This window comes from Eleginops maclovinus, chromosome 4 (assembly GCF_036324505.1).
Source record: "Eleginops maclovinus isolate JMC-PN-2008 ecotype Puerto Natales chromosome 4, JC_Emac_rtc_rv5, whole genome shotgun sequence".
Classification (NCBI taxonomy): Eukaryota; Metazoa; Chordata; class Actinopteri; order Perciformes; family Eleginopidae; genus Eleginops; species Eleginops maclovinus.
In genome coordinates, this window is record NC_086352.1 from 18,726,311 (window position 1) to 18,746,876 (window position 20,566).

A 20,566-nucleotide genomic window follows, 5' to 3' on the forward strand; every position below is an offset into this window, starting at 1 on the left:
TGCACAATATGTCCTGCATGTTTGTGAAAGGTCAAAAAACAATTGAATTCACGCAAGTACAAAGCAAGGAATACTCCTTTCTAATAAAATGACCGAAAGGGTTTGGGCTTCTTTAACTTAAAGATTCTCTTCTCATTTGTGTATTTTAATTCTTCTTTGAAAATAAATCAGCAGGCTTTTCTGCGAGTCCTGTTAAATATTTATGCTTGGGATCTTTTAAAAAGGAATATTCAGTATTTTGCTTTATTCCGTACATTAAGAGAAGCATCAGATGTTAGCCAAGTGTAACACACAGCAACGTTCACAAACATAATTACATTTAACGTTATTTGTGGTTTTAAGACTGTAGAGAAATGCTTTCTTTAACTGCAGCCCTGAAACATGTGTCTGTAATATCCTGTTTTTGTCTTCCAGCCAACAAAGAAGGTTGCCTCGTTCCCCAGCTTTGTCGATGGTAAGCTAATCTGTCTGCACACCTGTTTGTTGATGAAATCAAAATATTGTAATTGCATCGAGCCAGTCCAAGTATTACTTTGCCTTCAGTCTGTCATTTCACAGGCTATAACTCTTTCAGTGCTCTTTCCCTGCCTCTGGGCAGATGCTAGGCCTAATAATGTATGAGGGGCTTAGCTGCCTGTCTGCTCCTTCAGATCATGACAGCACATTGTGTCCCTGGGTGGGTGTCTGCGAGTCCACATCTACATATCACAGACGCAGATCAATCTCAACCCAGCCTCCCACCAGCACTGCACCTCCACAGGCCCCTAGCAAGTGGCCCTCTCACTGCTGAATCCCATCCAGCCTGTTATCACCATATCTCCATCTCCAGAGCAACAGCGTTTGGCTCTATTTCTCCACACAGCACATTGACTGCCGTGATTGCAATACCCTCTCTGCTGCTCGCTGACTCTTCCAGTGTTGTGTCTCTGTGCTAATCACCGCCCTCTCTGCTTCTCCATGGACCAGTCCCAGGACCCTGTGAACCAGAAGACCTGATTGATGGAATTATCTTTGCTGCTAACTACCTGGGCTCCACCCAGCTGCTGTCTGAGAGGAACCCGTCCAAGAACATACGCATGATGCAGGCCCAGGAAGCTGTCAGCAGGGTCAAGGTAGTTAGACACACACGCACGCACGCACGCGCACGCACACACACACACACAGTTAGGAGAAGTATAGATATAGATCGCTTAGGGAAAAAAACAAAACATAATCAATAGGCCATATTTTTTAAGTCATGACATTTTCTCAGGAGGAGTTGCACAGATTGCAATGACCAAGAAGTCGTGGTAGTACTATCAAAATAGTAAAAGTTCAGGGAGTATTGTAAGTTAAATTTTATTAATTGGACAAACACAGATACTGCCCCAACTTATGTGCAGCTGAATTTGTATAACAAATAATTTGTTCATTTTTCATGAGCCAAGAGAGCAACATGCAAACAGAACAAGATCAAGAGTTGGAGCGAAGAGTTTGAGCCAACTTAGTTTGCTACAATTCGTGCTGTTTATGTTCTTTCCATATTCTCTTCATTCATTAATTACAGCAAACTCAAATATCAACAAACAGCAGTAAAGCTATGTGCTGTTTTATCCTGGTGTTAGAAAACGGCATCCTAGTTTTAGATGACAGCAGTTCTTTCTGTTCTCCCCAGAGGAGCCAGTATAATGTTACAGTCGTCTTGTTCAGCCTGCGTTGAAAGCACTCAAAATGTCAAAATGTACAGAAGCCCTGCAGGGAGCAGCTTAGCATAAATAGTCTGATTGCTTTCATGATACAGTCTCTGAATTCATCTCTGTACATATCTGGAAAGGAAAATTGGTCCAGGAAATCAAGCTATTTCACATATTTTACATGCCTTGTTGTTTGACACATCTGGTTGGACAATGGAACTCCTGGCATGTGTACCTGATAGTACCATGTCAACACTTGGTCCATGATGTTCACAAATGCTGTGATGATGACGATATTCCATTGCACTTTGAGAGAAATGTAGGTACCTGTGCAGCACAGAGGACCTTGACTATTCTTTTTGATTAGCTTGACTGCTTTATTCATCACCGTTACTCTGCTCACAGTGCTTGTGTATGAGTTGACAGTAGCAGCCACTCAACATCCTAAACATTCAGCATTTCATTAGTAACGTTTCTTAGTCGTGACTTGTGTGATCAAAAAACCTTTTTCATGAAGACATAATGCGGCCCCAACGTTTTTTGTTGCAGACTTGCTACACAGAAACCAGTCTCTTTCATCTCCCTCTCATGTGAACACAAGCTTGGCTGTTTTTCTAAATATTAAATAACCCCCGGGTAGCAGTCTTCTTTTAGAACATGCTGTGTGTTTGTCCAGTGAGAATAAGTAAGAATTTAAAGTAGGGAAGGAGGGACAGAAACTTGCTCTAATGTGTGTTTGAAATATAAGATATGGTTTCCTGATCTGGCTCCTGGTGAATGATAGAAGCAAATGCCAAGAAGCCATGAAAAAGTTAATAACTGCCTGTTATAATGAACTGTAATGGATGCCAGAACAGAGATTTGGTTTGTGCACTAACATTGTTCTAATTGTCTTATTTTAGACACATTTAGTAGGTCATTCTAAGTAAATAAATACATACTTTGGTCCCTTAATTAAGGGAAAGACTCGGATGATTCCTTTCCTCAATAATTTCCTCACTCAGCCCTATCCTTTAATTTGACCTGCTTTAGTTTAATGTAATCTGTTCCACCTCAACTAAGAAGTAAGGGTTAGTGGTCCTTGTGCCAGATCACAGATGAGTCTTAATGAATATCTCATGGTGACTGAAGGAGGCTATAAATGGATACTGATGCCTGCAGGTATTTATATAATAATATATATGCAAACATTTTACATTTTAAAATCTGTAAGAATATGGTACATCTACGCCAAGTCAATACCAGTATTTGTTGAAGATACCAAAACAACACTTTATTTGAGGAATATACACATGTTTTTCCACTTCATAACTGAACCCAAAAACTTTGCTAATGTTAAATGTCATCTGAAAAGATTATACAGTAGCCTGACAAATGTTGGTCCACACTCTTCAAGGCACGCCGTCCATTTCAAAAATGTGTTTGATTTTGAAATGGAGCCGTAATCTTGAAACATTAAAAACCTTGCCATGAAAAGACTACAGCTTTAAGTCTGTGATGATGATTCTGTGATCAGCTACTGCTGGCTTAAACCACTAGAATCTTGTTTTCCATTTAAAGATTAATTCCCAAATCCCTAATAACACTCTGAAGGGTCTCAACCCAACCATAGCGCCTTCTTGGAAATAAGAAGAGTGACAGGAAAGTGATGGCGTAGAATCTGAAAGTCTTTTGGCCCGTTGGCTGCTTTCAATCTAAAAGCCCTCTTCACCACAATAAGGATGTCTACTGGCATCATTTCACATCCATCCAATCTATGTTTGGTTCTCCTCTCACTCACTCCCTGTCATGCACAAATGCCTTCCCTTGCCAAACGTCTTGTCAGGATGAAACCATGGCAACAGGGAGCTATCACCTTTTAGTGCTTTCCCCTGCTTGGAACAGGACCATTGAACAAGAAGTCATCATTATCTCCTTCATTTGTTTCTCCTTGACAAATGATAAGCTTCACCGCAAACAACGTTTTATGTTCTGACATGAACACACACCTGCCCACACATGCAATAACATGCAGCTCTATTTGTGTGTTGTTTATTTGTATATTTGCTCTGGAGTAACCCAAACAAGCACACATAGACCCTGTAGTACTATACGGAGCAAAAATATGTTTTCCAGGTGAATCGCAGCAAGCACTGTAAAGGTTATTTATGCAGATCTTTTTGGCACGATGTTCTCTCGTCTAATGTAATATTTATGCTGCTTCACCCACTCACTCTTTCCTGCTGTATATCCCCTCCCTGCTCAGCTCCTCCTCAGCAGAGCAGTAGATGCTGCTGGAAGCCTCAGATGTCTGACTTGTGTGAGAGAAGATCACGGAGAAGGAAACTTTGCTAAACGAAAACTCAAAAAGACTCTTTAGGCAGTTTTTCTCTGCTCTCACATTTATTCCTTTTTACTAATACTGTCTTAGAGGTTAAAGCTCTGCACAGTGGCTCAGGCTAACTTAAAGTCTCACACTTTGAAATGTAACAAAGTTAATTTCCTCTGGTCAATTGCAGATGGAGAGAGGGGCAGAAAGAGGGTTGGTTCTTCTTAAGGATTACAAAATGCTAAGCGTACCCTAAACGATTATCAGTGTAAATTCGAGCTCATGCGGAGACCAGAATTGATGATGAACTAAACAAACACATTAGGTGTGTTAAACTTCCTCCGAGCTGTTATTCCAAACATGGTGAAGCGACCTTGTCAGTTTTTTTATTCAGCTAGGAGAACAAACCCCATGCGCGCCGTTTAAATCCTTGCTCTGGGCTTTATCCGGTCCCCTGCCTCCGAGTGTTGATTGTTTTCCAGCATGTCTTTCCCGCTAATAGTGTTTAGACTGTGACATGAACATAAAAGGTGGTAAGAACAGTGTTTATACACACAACCTTAACTATAGACATAATTGTCTTTGTAAGCTGTTGTGCTTTTAGCGATGTCTTTCTTTTGGGAGATGTTCCAAACACAAAACTGACACTTGCAATGTTAACACTAATAAGAAAGAACTAAATACATCAAAAAATTACCATTAGATCCTTCAAATAGATGTTTATATGCCAACCTTGCAGGAACAGTGTCAAATATGATCTGCATGCTTTTGGTTTGATGTGTTTTAGAGAGAAAAAGCAATTATTATCCTCCCTAATTGCTGTTTTCATTTGTATCTGATAACCAACACGGCTGTGCAGGCGCTATCTCCACAAACACACACACATATAGTCACACACACTCCCTCCCTCTCTGTTTCTGAGAGCAGCGATAGCACACCTGCTGTTTGGTTTGAGGCTTAACTGTCTTACCTTCTTTTATTTATCTTCTTTATTTCCTCCTCCTCTTCCTCCTGTTTTTTGTGCTCCTGTATGCGCTGACCTTGTCCTGTCCCAACGTCTGCCTGCCTGCCTGCCAGAGGGTACAGAAGGCTGCAAAAATCAAGAAAAAGGCGGTGTGTAAAAAACAGAGCAAAAGGAAGACCCCTAGGCCACTTTCCCTCCCTATTCACCTTTCATTTGTGCCTGTTTGTTTCTGTGAATCGTCCCCATCCCTACCATCAAATATGTGTTCGTTTTGGACAAGACAAACATGTTTTGTTTTGCATGAAAGGCTATACATTTTGTCACTGCAAATCTTTCATAGGCCTCAGGGTTGGATGTAAGAGAGAAGACTGAGAAGTGCTGAGACAAATAAAATAACTGCCCATTGACACCAATCTATATGCAACGGAAACATGTCAGCAGAACACTAAGAGAGAAGCTTCAGGATGTATTGTATCATGGGGTTTCTCTTTATACAGTACCATAACAATGTAATAACCAGTGACATAACATCTGGAGTATAGTTGTAAGAACACAATAACCTTGCAATTGTTTCATGAAATCCAAAAGTTATGTTTAAGACTGTACAATTCTCAAGTGATCGAACTAATACAAGTTATGTTAATAACAGGTAATAGTTACATTCATGTTGTTCTATTCCTTTAGCTAAAATATCCAAAGCTTTGGGGGATTTGGTGGTTTATAATTGAGGAGTCAAAAAGTCTAACAACCAGTTTCCTCAAAAACACCAAGATAACACATTGAAATACTCTAGTTTATGTGTTGCTGACTAAAACAATCACAACATACTAAATACAATAACCCTTTGCATTAGATTCAAGGACATTAAACGTGATATCAGTTAAGAGGACCGCAAGACACATCGCAATGCACAGCTCATGGCACCAGCAGCAACTCTGAGTAGTGTATTCAATTATGTGTCCTATTTTCTCCTTACATTGCTGTTACCATCAAATATGTTAAATTATGTATTGGGGAGATTACAATCCAGTGCACGCCTAATTGTTTGTGTGATTAACTCAGTTTTCACCAGTGAGCAGAAAATGATTCTTGCTATAATTCATTTTCCACTCCGCTTTTCTGTACAGTGGAGAGAAAGATGTTATGAAAAACCGAACAATCCAACACTCCTTAAGGGGAAGGGGCTGGTAGTTGGATGGCGTACATACTGTATCTGTTCCCATTTTGTTGTTTGGTTTTATATTCCCTATTATTATTTCATTTTTGAATGGCTTGACATAATAGTGAGGCTGTTATCACACATTTGAGTGATACACATCAGGGAATCAAAAAGGCAGAAGTCGTTCACAGAAGACCATGATTGTCATTTGTAATAATCGCATTATGCATTAAATATACAAGACAAGTTGGATTGCGAATTGGGTGTATAGCTGCAATCATAAATGCACGAAAGGATTGAAAGAAGCTGCACCAAAAGCCACCTGTATCTTTTAGTCTTCGGTGGGTTTCCATGCTTCTTCAGACACTCGATAAAACTGAAAGTACTAACAAGTGTAACAAGCCATACTCCCATGAAACATTAATTACATGTATATGTTTTTAATCAATATTTTTCCACCAGGCAATTATAATTAAGCATAATCAAATGTAATGTTATTAGTCTGCACTACACAGTGATTAGAGGGAAATGTGTGCAGGCTTGTTATGTGCTGTAGCTGCATCGCTCTCACTGGTGAAACAGCCAGCTGGTTAGGGTTTAATGTTAAGCTGTTTGTTGTTTCCGTGCCAGCTCGCTGTCCTCGCGCCAGGACAGTTGATGTAAACAAATACCACTGCCAAACGCTTTATTTTTCTGCCTTTTCCACCTCACCTTTAGACAACAACCAGTCCGTCTAACAAGCATTCCCCTAGCTCAGGGATGTCCAAACTTTTTTCACAGAGGGCCACATACAGAAAAATAAACAAAGGGCTGGGCCCCTCACTAGAGGTGACGTATAGTGCCTCATAAGTTAAGTTGTAAGTTAGCAAAATCAATCAAATGTAGGAAAATGCTTAAAGGAAAAAAACAGCCTACATCCCAGCTCTCCGTAGGGTTTCATTTATCTTGTTGGCAGCTCATTCCTTAAAACAGAAGCCTCAGATTGCTTATAATAAGGGGAAGTATGAAGGGTCTATTTCAAGCTTGTTCTGCAAATAAGTTATTGGGCTTTTTTATCAACTCAGATTTGTTAGAAAATGTTTTCAACTTGAATTGACTGAATTCATTTGAAAAGTGGGCTTAATAACTGTCTAATATAGTATATATATATTTAAGAAGTATAATAAAAGACAAGCATATGTTTTCATTTGTGGGCCGTATTCCATTATACTTTTAGAATTTGCTGAGGGCCGGTTCAAAATTGCCTGCGGGCCGCATTTGGCCCCCGGGCCGTAGTTTGGACACCCCTGCCCTAGCTGAACACTGAACTAAACATGCATGCATTTTGGATCTCTAAACATCTAACAAAGACCATTCAGGCAGTTGGAAATATGTTTTTCTAAAAGATCTTGACCAATCAGAGTCCAAGAAGACAATTTGACCAACTCGTTTGTTTTTTATTTTGCTGCAGAGTGCAGACGGAGATGCTCAAACCCTCACCGAGGTTGATCTGTTCATCTCCACCCAGAGGATCAAAGTGCTCAACGCAGACTCACAGGTTAGTACCAGCAAACAAACCCCCTGCACACCCTGTTTCTGATGAATGTGTCTTTTTCTCACCTGTGGGAGCAAAAGCTGTTTACCATGGCAGTCACTCAGCCACTATCCCCTCATGTGTAGTTATACAAAGCATTGGGAGAGAGTTCTGTCATAAATGCAGCTTAACAGAGACACAAATGGCTTGAAACCCAATTCAATGATTGCTATTTATTTATTTGTTTGTTTAATCCCATAATGTCACAGTTCTCATTGTTTGAGGATAATAATAGACACAGCAAAGCCGAAAACAAGCTACAAAAACATCTGTGCGTGGAGCTCTGTGTCAGCTGTAAGACTGCAGCACAGTGTTTACCTTCGCTGTCTTTATTGTTTCCTCATAGGATAAATATTCAAGTCATGACCATACTCATACTTAATAAGTCATTTGTTTAAGGGCTGTCTAAGTTAAAATGGGGCCTCTTCTTATGTTCTAATTTAATTGTTCTACAGATATGCAAAAACTCAGACTATAGTTTGACTTTCTGGATGAAAAATCCCATTAATCTTCAAAGCTTCCCTCCACTCTTGCTGAAGCTTTGTCAAAGTTTGTATTGCCTTTTAGCTTAACAATAACAGCGGTGTGAAGTAGCTTTGGAAGTTTTTACAGGAGTGGGGGCATTTGAAAGAAGGAGAAATGCTTCTCAAAATTCGCAGCTTCATCTCTTCACAGACCCCAGGACCCACTTCAAGACTCAATCAATGCCATTATATCCTCCAGAAAGTGAAAGTGAAAGTGACATATTGTTTTAATAATGAGAGAAAGTATAAAACCTAACTGCCCTAAAGGCCAGTCAGAGGGGATCTGGTGGAAGTTTTAGGTTTAGAGCATAGATTGATTCGAGAATATATTCATCTTCGTTATGTACACTGCCCGGCCAACACTCTAATATTCGTTGGACCGCCTTTAGCTTTGATTACGGCACGCATTCGCTGTGGCATCGTTTCCACAAACTTCTGCAATGTCACAACATTTATTTCTGTCTTGCATTACTTTTTTAAAAATCTTGTATTGATGACGGGAGATTCGGACCACTGCGCAAAGTCTTCTCCAGCACATCCTAAAGATTCTCAATCGGGTTCAGGTCTGGACTCTGTGGGGGCCAATCCACGTGTGAAAATGATGTCTCATGCTCCCTGAACCACTCTTTCACAATTTGAGCCAGATGGATCCTGGCATTGTCATCTTGGAACATGCCCTGTGCAATCAGGGAAGAAGAAATCCATTGATGGAATAACCTGGTCATTCAGTATATTCAGTTAGTCAGCTGAATTTTGGCCGGGCAGTGTATGTGGCATAGTTTTCTGCAGTTTCCTCTGGCTGCATTGAAGTTCAACTATCCCACTTCACATTCAATAAAACCCCATGTCTGCAAGCAGAACCTAGCCACTTAACTTCACATGTTTTGGGATTGCCTTTAATTATTTAATGTTTGGCGATTAATATTTCATTTGCCTTCCAGATCTACTGATAAGTCCATGGAGCCATAAACGGTCCTTCTTTTACTTAGTGTGGAAAAACAAAATCTTACCTTTTAATGACAATAAACTAAATATGCCACACAGACAAAACCTGTGGATACAGTAGATGTTCGTTAGCATTGATTATGGATTTGTTGTATTTTATTGAACTTGAGAAGATTGGGTTTACTATTTCCTCCGATTAGTTTAACCCAACATGGCTGTTCTTGTGCAGTGTCTTTGGTTTATATTTATTTAAGAAAGAGTGTTCGAAATCAAGCCATTATTATGACCAATGAACATTTGACTTTATTTCTACATTCATTTTTAATAATGTTGTTATTGTTCTTGCTTGGTTTTATTTGCGTACCCTGTGAATGTATAATCATGGAATGGGGGTTATCGATCAGTCCAAATATGTTTCTTAGGAGTTGTGTAACCAAAAATCTTGAAAGGAACTAAGAAAAAAAAAGCTTTATAGATTTGGGGATCTCAAAAAGAGATTTCTGCTCCCACTAAAAATTAAATGTGTATGTGTGATGGATGATTCATGTGCATTATTTCAGTCAGAGCTGCTGAGTTTCAAAGTGTGTGTGTGTGTGTGTGTGTGTGTGTGTGTGTGTGTGTGTGTGTGTGTGTGTGTGTGTGTCTGTGTGTCTGTGTGTGTGTGTGGGAGGCTGCCTGGCAAAAATTGACGTGCTGCAATGCAGTTTATATCTTCCTCCCTTTTCCATCTGGTTGCCACTGATCCTGGCACTCTTTAGAGAGAGAGAGAGATTCTGAGTATAAAAGCTTTCGTGTTGCATTGAAAGGCTCAGGGCAGCTTGCTATGGTTTCTGACATTGACTACTGATGTGAACTGCTGCGAAGGTGGGCTGGAACAACAGGATTAATTAGGATACTGTCATAAACCCACCGTTAATAAGGGTAGTTAACTAAACTGGAATTCCATTTAGCGTATTATCATAAAACATGGAGTAAAACAACAAACCTGCAGAATCCCCTTCAATGTTTATATCGTATCTGAACTGCTATTGCATGGTTGTGTTCAGAAATGATGCTTCATATCATCTAAATCACAACATAAGGTAATTATTTGGCTGAGTAAACAAACATGAGAACATGATTCAAATCATGTTCCCACAAACACTGATATCCAAACCAAGTGTACACCTGTTCATTATTATCTAATGAACACGTCAAGATCGAATTCTTCGGGTCGTTATTTTGCTTTAATCACAGTTTTGTGCTGCACTCTGGTGTTTTAATTATCAAATATTACTGATCAAAGGAAGCCAGCTGCTAACTGAAACAGAACTATTACCAGTAATTCTTACAAAATATTACTCAAAGCTAAGTTAGTTTTAGAGAAACATAAACAGCAAGCTCGCTGTAGAAAGATGTAATGGCCTAAATGAGTCATTTAAAATGTCTTACTGTGATGCAGTAATGTGTCTATTTATTGGCTCTAGTGTGATCTCTCCAGCACATAGTAATGGAACCTACGTATAATACCCAATGTGGCCCAGTTGTAGTTCATGGTTAGGTTGAGAAAGAATAATTATAATAGCTCCTTAAACATATGACAAATGATATCAATACTAGCAGTTGGTACAGCAAGCAAAACCACAGCAGCAGGCGGAGCCACAATCCATGATCCAAGGCTAACAGCAACACAAGAAAGCACCGAGGCGTCCTGATTCCCCATGAATGCAGAGATGGAGAGAAAGAGGAGGAGAGAGGAGCTCGGTATAAGTCTCCCAGCAGTATAAGCCTATAGCAGCATAACTAAAGGATGGTTCGAGTCAAGTCTGAGCCAGCCCTAACTATAAGCTTTATAAAACTGGAAAGTCTTCTCCCCAATTCTGTCGTCTCCTTTCAGAACTTTTATGACATAATCGCCATTCTTTTTAGGTGGTTATGAGAAACTGAATTCAAAATGACTCTATGTATAGCTTTGTTCAGATATGAGGGCCAATGGGGGGGTTATTTGATCAAACACCTCAATCTTCATATCTTTTACTAAATGGTAGCATATAAATGAAGTAGGTGCTGTCATATTGCTACACAAATTGAAAGTTCTAGCTAGCTGTCAAGCGTTAAAAACAATAGGGTTGAAGATTGCCTTTTTGATTTAGTTTTGGTTTATGTCTCTACAGGAAACGATGATGGACAACGCGCTCCGAACTATATCCTACATTGCCGATATTGGGAACATCGTGGTCCTGATGGCGAGGCGCCGCATGCCACGCACAGCCTCCCAGGACTGCATCGAAAGCACACCCGGGGCACCAGAGGCAAAGAAGCAGTACAAGATGATTTGCCATGTCTTTGAGTCTGAAGATGTAAGTACTTTGTGAGGTTTTAATATCACAAACCAGCTGTTTATGAGAAAAATGAACACCTTTAAATTCCTTTGGCTGTGAGCAGGTTAGAGGTCATACAGAGGTCGGTTAAAGTAAGCCACACTGTTGTGTCTTTCTGTCATTTTGTACGAGGACTCTTGTTGACACTTGTTTTTGCTTTGTTATTGTTAGTTGATTGTCAGACACAATTTGAGCTCCAAATATGAATGTTTTTTGCGCCATTTGGCTTTAAAACATCTTTTTATTTGTTCCTGTTTTTCATCTTTCCTCCACATGACTGGAAATGTTGTCGTTATATTTAGAAATTCCAAGAAGAAGTGCAGCTTTATGACCTTTAACAAGCGTTCAGAGGATCTCTCTGACATGAAATGATGTAAATTGGCTGGCCATTTATAACTCACAGAACTGGTGGTTGTCTTGTTGAAGCAGATTAAGCAAGCCTTGGCAACATGAACAATGTTGCAGAGAGGAGCCCATAAATGGGAATCTGTGCCAGTTGCTATAAAGGCTGCTCTCCAGTCTGTCCTCTCTTCAGCTAACTTTTGCTGCCAGGTTTGAAAGGCCTGCCGGAGTTATAATGGAGCCGTTCAGCCGCTCATCCATCAACTTAGAAACTGTTTCCGTTGTTGCTCTGCTTGATGTGTTTGCCTATTTTTGACTTTTTTATAGCCCTGCAAAACTATTGATTTGGAAAGTTTGGGTTCATGAATGTCTGCAACAACTTTGAGAGATTTGTATTCAAGTATAGAATTCAATTAAACAGGAAAACAGGGAGAATAGATCTTGCAAAATAACACACCCTCAATATTCTCTATATATCTATCTTATCTCCCACAGCCAAGACCAAGCTTTGGATTTTCATTCTGCTTTATACAATATACAAAGTGTTTCCTTCCTTGGTATTAATTGTATTTGTGTCATGATGGAGGGCGCTTTAAAGCTGCAGTTCCATATATTTTGTACTTTTTGGAACAGCCTAAACAGATAAGCTTAAAACCCTTCATCATTTCCACCTGAGATGTTTGTGTGTGTGTGTGTGTGTGTGTGTGTGTGTGTTTAAACAATTGAACTGGATGCATGCTGATCCTGGAAGTGTTGGTGTTAGATCTCTCTCTCTCAGGTGTGCTTACATAAGAGTTGGTGGGTAAAGCCGCAGAATTTAGCCATTTATCCTAATAGCGCTATATTTCTGCTGATACAGGTGACCCAGGTTAGTGAAAGGTGAAGTCAGACTGATGTGTTTGGTAGGTTATAGTTTACTTTACAGCTAAACAACTTACTGTATTGTTAATCTTATTTGTGTGCTTATTTTCTTCAACACACCCACAGCCTGTGTGGATGAATAGTTTTTCTTACCCAATAATTGCTAAAGTCAGACATACCTCATGTGTGTGAGGGTGCCCCTGGTTGGGAACGGCTAGTTTAAAGTGATGGATTTGTGCAGAATATTGTGGCTGACAATGTATAAGCAGAAATCCTTCCAACAGTGTTGGTAAAGGTAGAAAATAAACTTTGTATGGATTTGTTTTTCTGCCGATAATCTTCAGTAATATTCTCATGGAAACCAGAGCTGGAACCTATGTTTTCTGTCTTTCCTGCTCTTCTCCCTCAATGAAGACGAATAGCTTATGACAGGGAAAATCAATTTTTATTAAGCCTTAACGTATTCTTGGCACCCTCAATGCCACTATTGTGCGATACCACCATATGCTTTTTTTCACACTGTATTGTTATTTATATACAACTCAGTCAAGATAAGCGTCGGTGGATCTAACACAACAAGAGGATTTCTGCTTTCTGTGTGTGAAGGCCCAGCTCATCGCTCAGTCCATCGGCCAGGCGTTCAGCGTCGCTTACCAGGAGTTCCTGAGAGCAAATGGCATCAACCCCGAGGACCTCAGTCAGAAGGAGTACAGCGACATCATCAACACACAGGAGATGTACAACGACGACCTCATCCACTTCTCCAACTCTGAAAACTGCAAAGAGGTTGGTATTTAATAAGCCTGCAGTGCACACACACATGGCCCTTTTTTTGCAAATGTGTGTCAGTTTGTGTGTTGCAGGAAAAAAAACAAGAACATAAACACTGTGACTCTACGTGCGTGCTGCAGGGCCATTACAGAAACACACACATGTATAGGAGCTGTTCACTAATTGGAAAGATTAAGAGGCAGATGGTACACTAAAATCTACTCGGAGTATGTCAACGCTAGCTTTTTTTTTTCTTTAGCATTTCCTCTTTAGTCAACACTTTGCCCTGAAAGCATTACTGAAAGCTTTTGGAGAATTAAAAACCGTGAAACAGTTTCTGCTGTCTGAGCAGAGAGGCGGCGTGGCCCCATTTCTAAAGATGGGGAAACCGCTTTCCTCTAGCACTCACGCTTCCTCACAGACTGTGGGCAAGACAAATTAGTTTCTCATGGCTTCATGTGCAGGCTGGAAGCATCTGCTGGTCGGAAGAGTCTGAGCTCTCTTCTATATCAGGGCAGTGTTCAGATGTGCAGAATAAATCCAATTCTGGAGTAATAATAGAATCAGTTAGAATGACTTGTGTTCATAGGGAACATCAATAATACAGTGTAGTGAACCCAAATACAGCTTGGTTGTGCTGTAGTAGTGTCACTGCCCTTCTGTGTTAGAGTGGAGGTTTGTGGTGCTGATTCAAAAGTGTTCATAAAGATACTGAAGATAAATGTCTGATATGGCATTAAATAATAATAATAATTTAGTACTTTTTAAGTCATTTAACAGCATTTTGTTAAATGACTTAATACTAATCTATAAATTCTACCTACTGTCATATTTTTTATACAAACATCTGTGCAGGGCTCAGAAGAAAACGTAACTTTACTTACCATTCGGACCGATTTTTGACATTTAGGAAAATCTGGGAAAATGAAATGAAAATATTATATTCCTTAGCTGCTCAGGATTCTGCTGATATGATAATAATAATAAGTGATTTTATATTTGATTTAGATTTAAATCGCATAATAATCTGGGATTTTGTGGAATTTTAGAAGACAATCCATTCTTAGATGAAATATACTGTATAAGTGGACTTGTTTGGCTCATCCAGTGAGTTATTAGTGATTAACATCGCCATAAAGCAGATTTGCAAAAAAGGGTCTTATAGTCTAATTCAGCCAGAGATATTAAAGGCAAGGGTACCTCCATATAAACAATATGACAAGTTTTAATATTCATACCTGTACATACATCTTGATGTTTATCAGCACCCCCTTCTGAAATCCAGGCTGCTGTTAGAACACATATTTCTGCTTTGTTTCATGGTAGCTATAAGTCAAAAGGAAATCCTATTGTTTTCAGTTAAAAGAAGTTCTCCAGCAGATATACAGCCGAATCAGGTGCTTTTTTGAATAACTTTGGTACATTGTTCAAAGGGAGAAAAAGACTCAGGCAAACACAATGATGCAAACAGAGTAAAGTTGTGACCCTGAGTAAAAAACAATGGAGGAATACCCAGTAGTGTTGAATTGTGCTATTATTCTCGGATCTGATGAGCTACAATATCTTGTTTAGACTATGGAAGGTCAGTTTCTCTACGACTGAACATGAAAACAGGCAACAGACGTTATCCTCTCCACAGCTGCTGCTTGAGAAGAGCAAAGGGGAGATCCTGGGTGTGGTGATAGTGGAGTCCGGCTGGGGATCCATCCTGCCCACTGTTATTTTGGCCAACATGATGAACGGCGGGCCAGCAGCGCGCTCCGGCAAGCTGAGCATCGGAGACCAGATCATGTCCATCAACAACACCAGCCTAGTGGGGCTGCCCCTCGCCACCTGTCAGGGAATCATTAAGGTACAGACACACTGAGGCCATCAAAGCAACGAGAATCAACCATTGTTCCAAATCATTTCTGTGAAACTAGTGTATACGTGTTTCTCTCTAAAAGGGCTTGAAGAACCAGGTGCAGGTGAAGATGAATATCGTCAGTTGCCCTCCTGTTACCACCGTCCTCATCAAGAGGCCGGATCTGAAGTATCAGCTGGGCTTCAGCGTGCAGAACGGCATTGTGAGTATCTCACTGACGTCTGGGTTGGAGATTTGTAATATTTTTCCAAACTGTGTCATCCAAAGTGTTGTTTCTCAAAACATTATTTAAACGTACTGCTTTGCATGAATGAAGATCAGATTCATTAGTTTGGATTAATTTCCTAATTTTATTTTGTGTTTGGCATTTGCAGTGTTGTGATAAATCGCTGCTCTGCCTTGAATAGTACTTTTCTACAAAATACAATCCTTGATAAAAAAGAAAATCCAATAATATTCAGTGAGTGTAATGTGTGGTTTATCAGTGTTTCTCTCCTGGTTACAGCTTTGGTTTCAGGTGCCATCAAAGTATCCCTGTAGACATGTCACCTTTCCCTTCTATTTGCATTTTGCTCAGTATTTTCTCCAAATCTCCGAAATGCTAATAATTTGAGGACCTTTTCCGTGTTTGGCAGATCTGCAGTCTGATGCGAGGTGGCATTGCTGAGCGGGGAGGGGTCCGTGTGGGTCACAGGATCATAGAGATCAACGGGCAGAGTGTGGTGGCCACTGCACACGAGAAGATTGTCCAGGCCCTCTCCAACTCTGTCGGCGAGGTGAAACTCACACACACGCACACACACACACACACACACACACACTCACACACACATTAGGACACTAACATAGGAATGTACAGTTCTACAAATATGTAGAAAGACATGTTTTTTTGACTAGCACTATCTGCATGAAGCAAATAACACTGTATGGAAAAGAGTTGAAAGAGTTGTGTGGCTTTGGACAAACTTCCTTAAAGAAGGGAGGAAAACCCCACTGATGGGTTATGTAAGATGAGGCTTGGCGACCAAACATTTTTAATAGAAATTTGGGAGTTAAGTTTGAATCACGTTGGCATTACCAGGTAGTGATGGTCTAACAAAAGATACAGTTCAGTAGTGTTATGTGAAATTGTATGATCCAGTTTGTCAGGATATGAAAAGATATTTCAAAGTGTACTGAGCCAAACATGTCAGGAAAAAAGTATGGATAACGTTTGTGTCGTTGTTGCGGAAGGTTATATTTGTCAAGTTATTTTCTGTGGAGCACAATGGTCTGAAGCTTTGTTTGAAATTATTTACTACACTCACTACTCACTGTTAAGCAGTGGTTCTCAACTGGTGGGTCGCGGACACATTTTGAGTGGGTCGCAGTTGAAGAAAAAAAAGTTGAGGATGAAAAAAGTCACTGAAAAAAGTCCAACTTTTGAAGGCCTGAATTTCTAATGCTGCGCGTGCAGTAGTAGTTTTGAAAAATGTTGTCACGTAGTCATCATCTTCTCAATAAAACATCTTTGCTGATGCTTTTCGAGTCTTCTGGCCAATCAGAATCAAGATAAGGGCATGTTGCTGCGAGTCTCCACGGAGAATAACTTTGCGGTAGAACTACTCTTTATACATCCATGTCATTTATCCTTTTTTTTATAATAAAGAAAAAATTATGTAGCTGTCTTTCATTTTGATCCACAGAACTATAGGGGCTGTCTGCCCTTATCCACAATTTAAAGTAATACACACAGCCGCTCTCCTCTCTCCTCTCTCTGTGAGGAGCAGCAGCTTCTGCTGTCAGAACAAAGTTACAAAAGATAAATGGCATTAAATACTATTAAATATGTCGGGTAATAATAGATGTATTTATTTTCTTCTCAGAGTGCACCAGAATGCGTAGTTTACATGTTAGTATTTCAAAAAATCAGTCAGTCTTTTTATTTAATACAAAAAATATGTGCCTTTTTTATTGATTCTAGAAACGTGATGACCATCATCAGTTGAATCTTTTTTTAAAGCATACTCTAGTTCACCAGTGAAATGGTTATATATATATAACTGCAGTGGTTCAAAACTTCGGGGGGTGATTGATTGACGAAGGAAAAAGTGGGTCCTGAGGCTTGACCAGTTGAGAACCACTGCTGTAGAGGGGGGCTCTGAGTGGAGAGCATAAGATGGCAAAATCACAACCTTCACCGAGGTCATTCCTCTCACACAGCTGCCAAATAAATGCACCTTTTTAAACCTTTTTCTAACTTTACTAAATATATCTTATTCATGGCAATTGATTTTACACTGCTTGCAGCTTTCGGTTTTACTTTAAAACTATCATCTGGAGCAGGTACAAGGAATAAATAGCTGGTGGGCCCTCTAGTGTTTTTATCACTAATACATGTAAGAGCTTTTTAATGCAGCAGTTTACAATGTAGAGCCAATTGTTGATGGTTTGTATCGTACTGGGTACATTTGTAGTTCTGCATTAAACAGTATAGTTTGTCTTTCTTTATACAAAGGGTATAAAGTGACTAGGGCTGGCCCAATTAGTCGACTCAACTATTAGTCGAGATTAAAAAAACTCACTCCTCTTTGATGCGTTAGCTGGAAACCCCCTCACTTTATTCAGAGCTGTGCCTGGCCATTAAGTACATTTTGTCGGACAGAAAATCCAAAGTGTGGATCTCTCTGAGCGTGTAAAGGACGAGCCCCAAAAGGTGACATGCAAACTCTGCAGGCAAAAAGCTGCCTACATATCCACGCCATTGGAGCGCAGCTTCCTGAATGCCGCAATCATAACAAAACACGGAGCTTAATTATCCCCGACAACATGTGTTCCTTTTCCTCATAATCGGAGGAAAACAGCAGCAGTCAGTCAGGCAGCAGCCTAGCCTTGTCTCAACATACTGTATATACATCTATTCAATATAATAATCTGACCTAAGAAAACTTAAATTCAAGCTTTCATTTCATGATGAGGCTGTAATGTGCAGAGGTATTTTTGCCGGTGTTTTCCTGAAACCATTTTGGGAGAGAAAAGTAAGCAAAATAATAATGTTAATAATCGTAGTATATCATATACGTGCAACGATTAGTCGACTAATGTCCTGAATTGACGACTATTTGGCGATTGACAACTATGAAGTCGAGGGCGGCCCTACTAATGACTGTAAGTGTCAAATAATTTCAGTGTAGTAAACCGTAAATTATTTTCCTCTGTAATGTAGAGCGTTAGAAGTGAAGAACTCAGAATTAATACTTAGTACTAGTGCAGAGGATTTTGTACACGGCAACACTGAGTTTTAAGGTCAAGCTCAGACCCTTTGAACATGGAACCAGAAAATACTACACACAATATTCTACAGCATAAATATTGAAAACAAGATCTAAATATTTGACCCTTTCATTGAGATTTTGTTGGGTTTTTTGCTAGATTCACATGAAGACCATGCCGGCGGCCATGTTCAGACTCCTCACAGGACAGGAGACACCAATGTACATATAGACGATGTCCAGGGACTGTCCCACAAGGTTAAGGGAAAAACCAAGCTGACCAGTGAGCGGGGGAGGAGGCTTCTCCCTGACAATTCATTCATCTCCTTTTTTCTTTGAGCTGATGACTTCAGTTCTTCATCATCCCTCCTCCTGTCTGTGCTTAACATCAAATGCCCATTTTATTGATATGAGATGCTTTTTCATCCGACCAGCTGAAGAGTGTGTGTGTGTACGTGTGTGTGTGTGTTATTTATTTGTCCTGTCTTTGCTTTTCCGTGTAACTTCAGTGAGATCGTGCGGGCGGACTTATCGAGCGAATGCGTCACAATTTATTTTTCTATATTCATGTAATGCAATATGATACTTCTGCTATACTTCTTGTATAGTTTCATTTTCTTCTCTGTTTATTTATTTATCATGTAAATACATATTTTGCTAATATTGCAAGGGGAGGTGTCGGAGGATTGTAAATATTAATTGAATCTGGCTGTTGAATAAAAATGGACCGAGATGATGGCACAATGAAATGCCGGATATCAAAGAAGTCGCCAGAGAAAAGGGGAATGTGTTTTGAAATGTCGGGTTTAAATATGCTACGTTGATGTACATGTGAATCAAACCAATGCTCGCAGCAGGGGTTTATGGGAGAAATGCCATATCCTTTTGATTTTCTTCATTTTACGGCAATACACGAGTTCAACCTCTGAAGACTTTTCTAAAATCTCATGTACAAACACTCACACACATTTAAATAACACACAACCAAGTAAAACTATTAACATGCATCAAGTGTGCTTTTGATATCAAAGTCACATGTATGAAAAATGAGGTTTATTTTGTGTGCTACTGTACGTTCATCTTTAGTGTTCCTGACTGACACTCATGCATACTGAGTGGATTGTGAATGTAACTGTGCTGTGTGAGCTGTCCCATTGCCATAAGCAGTATTAGAATGTGTGTACATAAAGAGAAACTTGTCTAGTATTGTGCTCATTTAAAAAAAAAGAAAACACACACAGGTTTAGTCACGGCAAAGCTTTCCCCACCTGTATGTTGACTTTCTGTCCTGAGAGAGAGAGAGAACTCTGAATCACACACTGTGACGGAAATGAGCCTTACCGCTGGGTAAAGGTTTACAATGCATTGTAGTAAATTTGAACCATATGAACATTATCTGTGTGCATGCCTCGTAGTAGTAGTTTCATGTCATTGTGGCAAGATAATAAAATCTGAGTTAAACCTGGCTGGTTTTGTTGGACTGGATCAAACTGAAATCTGGTTCAGAAACAATATGCTGAGTGAGGAGGCAGTGATTTCTTTATGCGTTCATGACCACATCGTTTTGTACGAAGCCCATCGGTGATGTTAACTTTCCCCTATTGTTTCTTACTCTATATCATTCCCTTAGGAAAGTAAATACTACTATTCATTATTTCTTCATTTGTATTTTGAAATTGTCGTATCGTACTAAGAGTTACTAGAGGTGACTGAAACACTTTATACCAATTTATTAAAAATAAATAAATATTAAATGTGAATACAGGAGCCAGCCAAAGATTTTAAAAAGTATGAATGAATGTTTTCTTTCTTCAGTTTACAAGTAAACAAGTCGTAGCTTGGGGCCTGTTTGTATTATATTGGATATTTTCCTTTAATGTACTTTGATTTCTTGTTTACTAACTGGAAAAATAGAACAGCAGGACAATTAGTGTGCTGTAAATATTCATTGTGGGGTTGTGGCAAACAGCT

At 39.6% G+C, this 20,566-nt stretch overlaps 1 protein-coding gene across 1 annotated transcript in view; it reads left to right on the forward strand.

Moving 5' to 3' along the window:
* The window catches only part of apba2b (amyloid beta (A4) precursor protein-binding, family A, member 2b), a 58,545-nt gene extending 38,468 nt beyond the window's left edge, over window positions 1-20,077 (forward strand). Inside the window, 10 exon segments of the mRNA XM_063882334.1 lie at window positions 415-454; window positions 967-1,112; window positions 5,059-5,094; window positions 7,555-7,641; window positions 11,300-11,485; window positions 13,316-13,495; window positions 15,120-15,332; window positions 15,427-15,546; window positions 15,980-16,120; window positions 18,756-20,077. Of these exon segments, the coding sequence (XP_063738404.1) occupies window positions 415-454; window positions 967-1,112; window positions 5,059-5,094; window positions 7,555-7,641; window positions 11,300-11,485; window positions 13,316-13,495; window positions 15,120-15,332; window positions 15,427-15,546; window positions 15,980-16,120; window positions 18,756-18,827 (1,221 nt within the window). The 3' untranslated portion in view covers window positions 18,828-20,077.
* The last annotated feature ends 489 nt before the right edge of the window (window positions 20,078-20,566 follow it).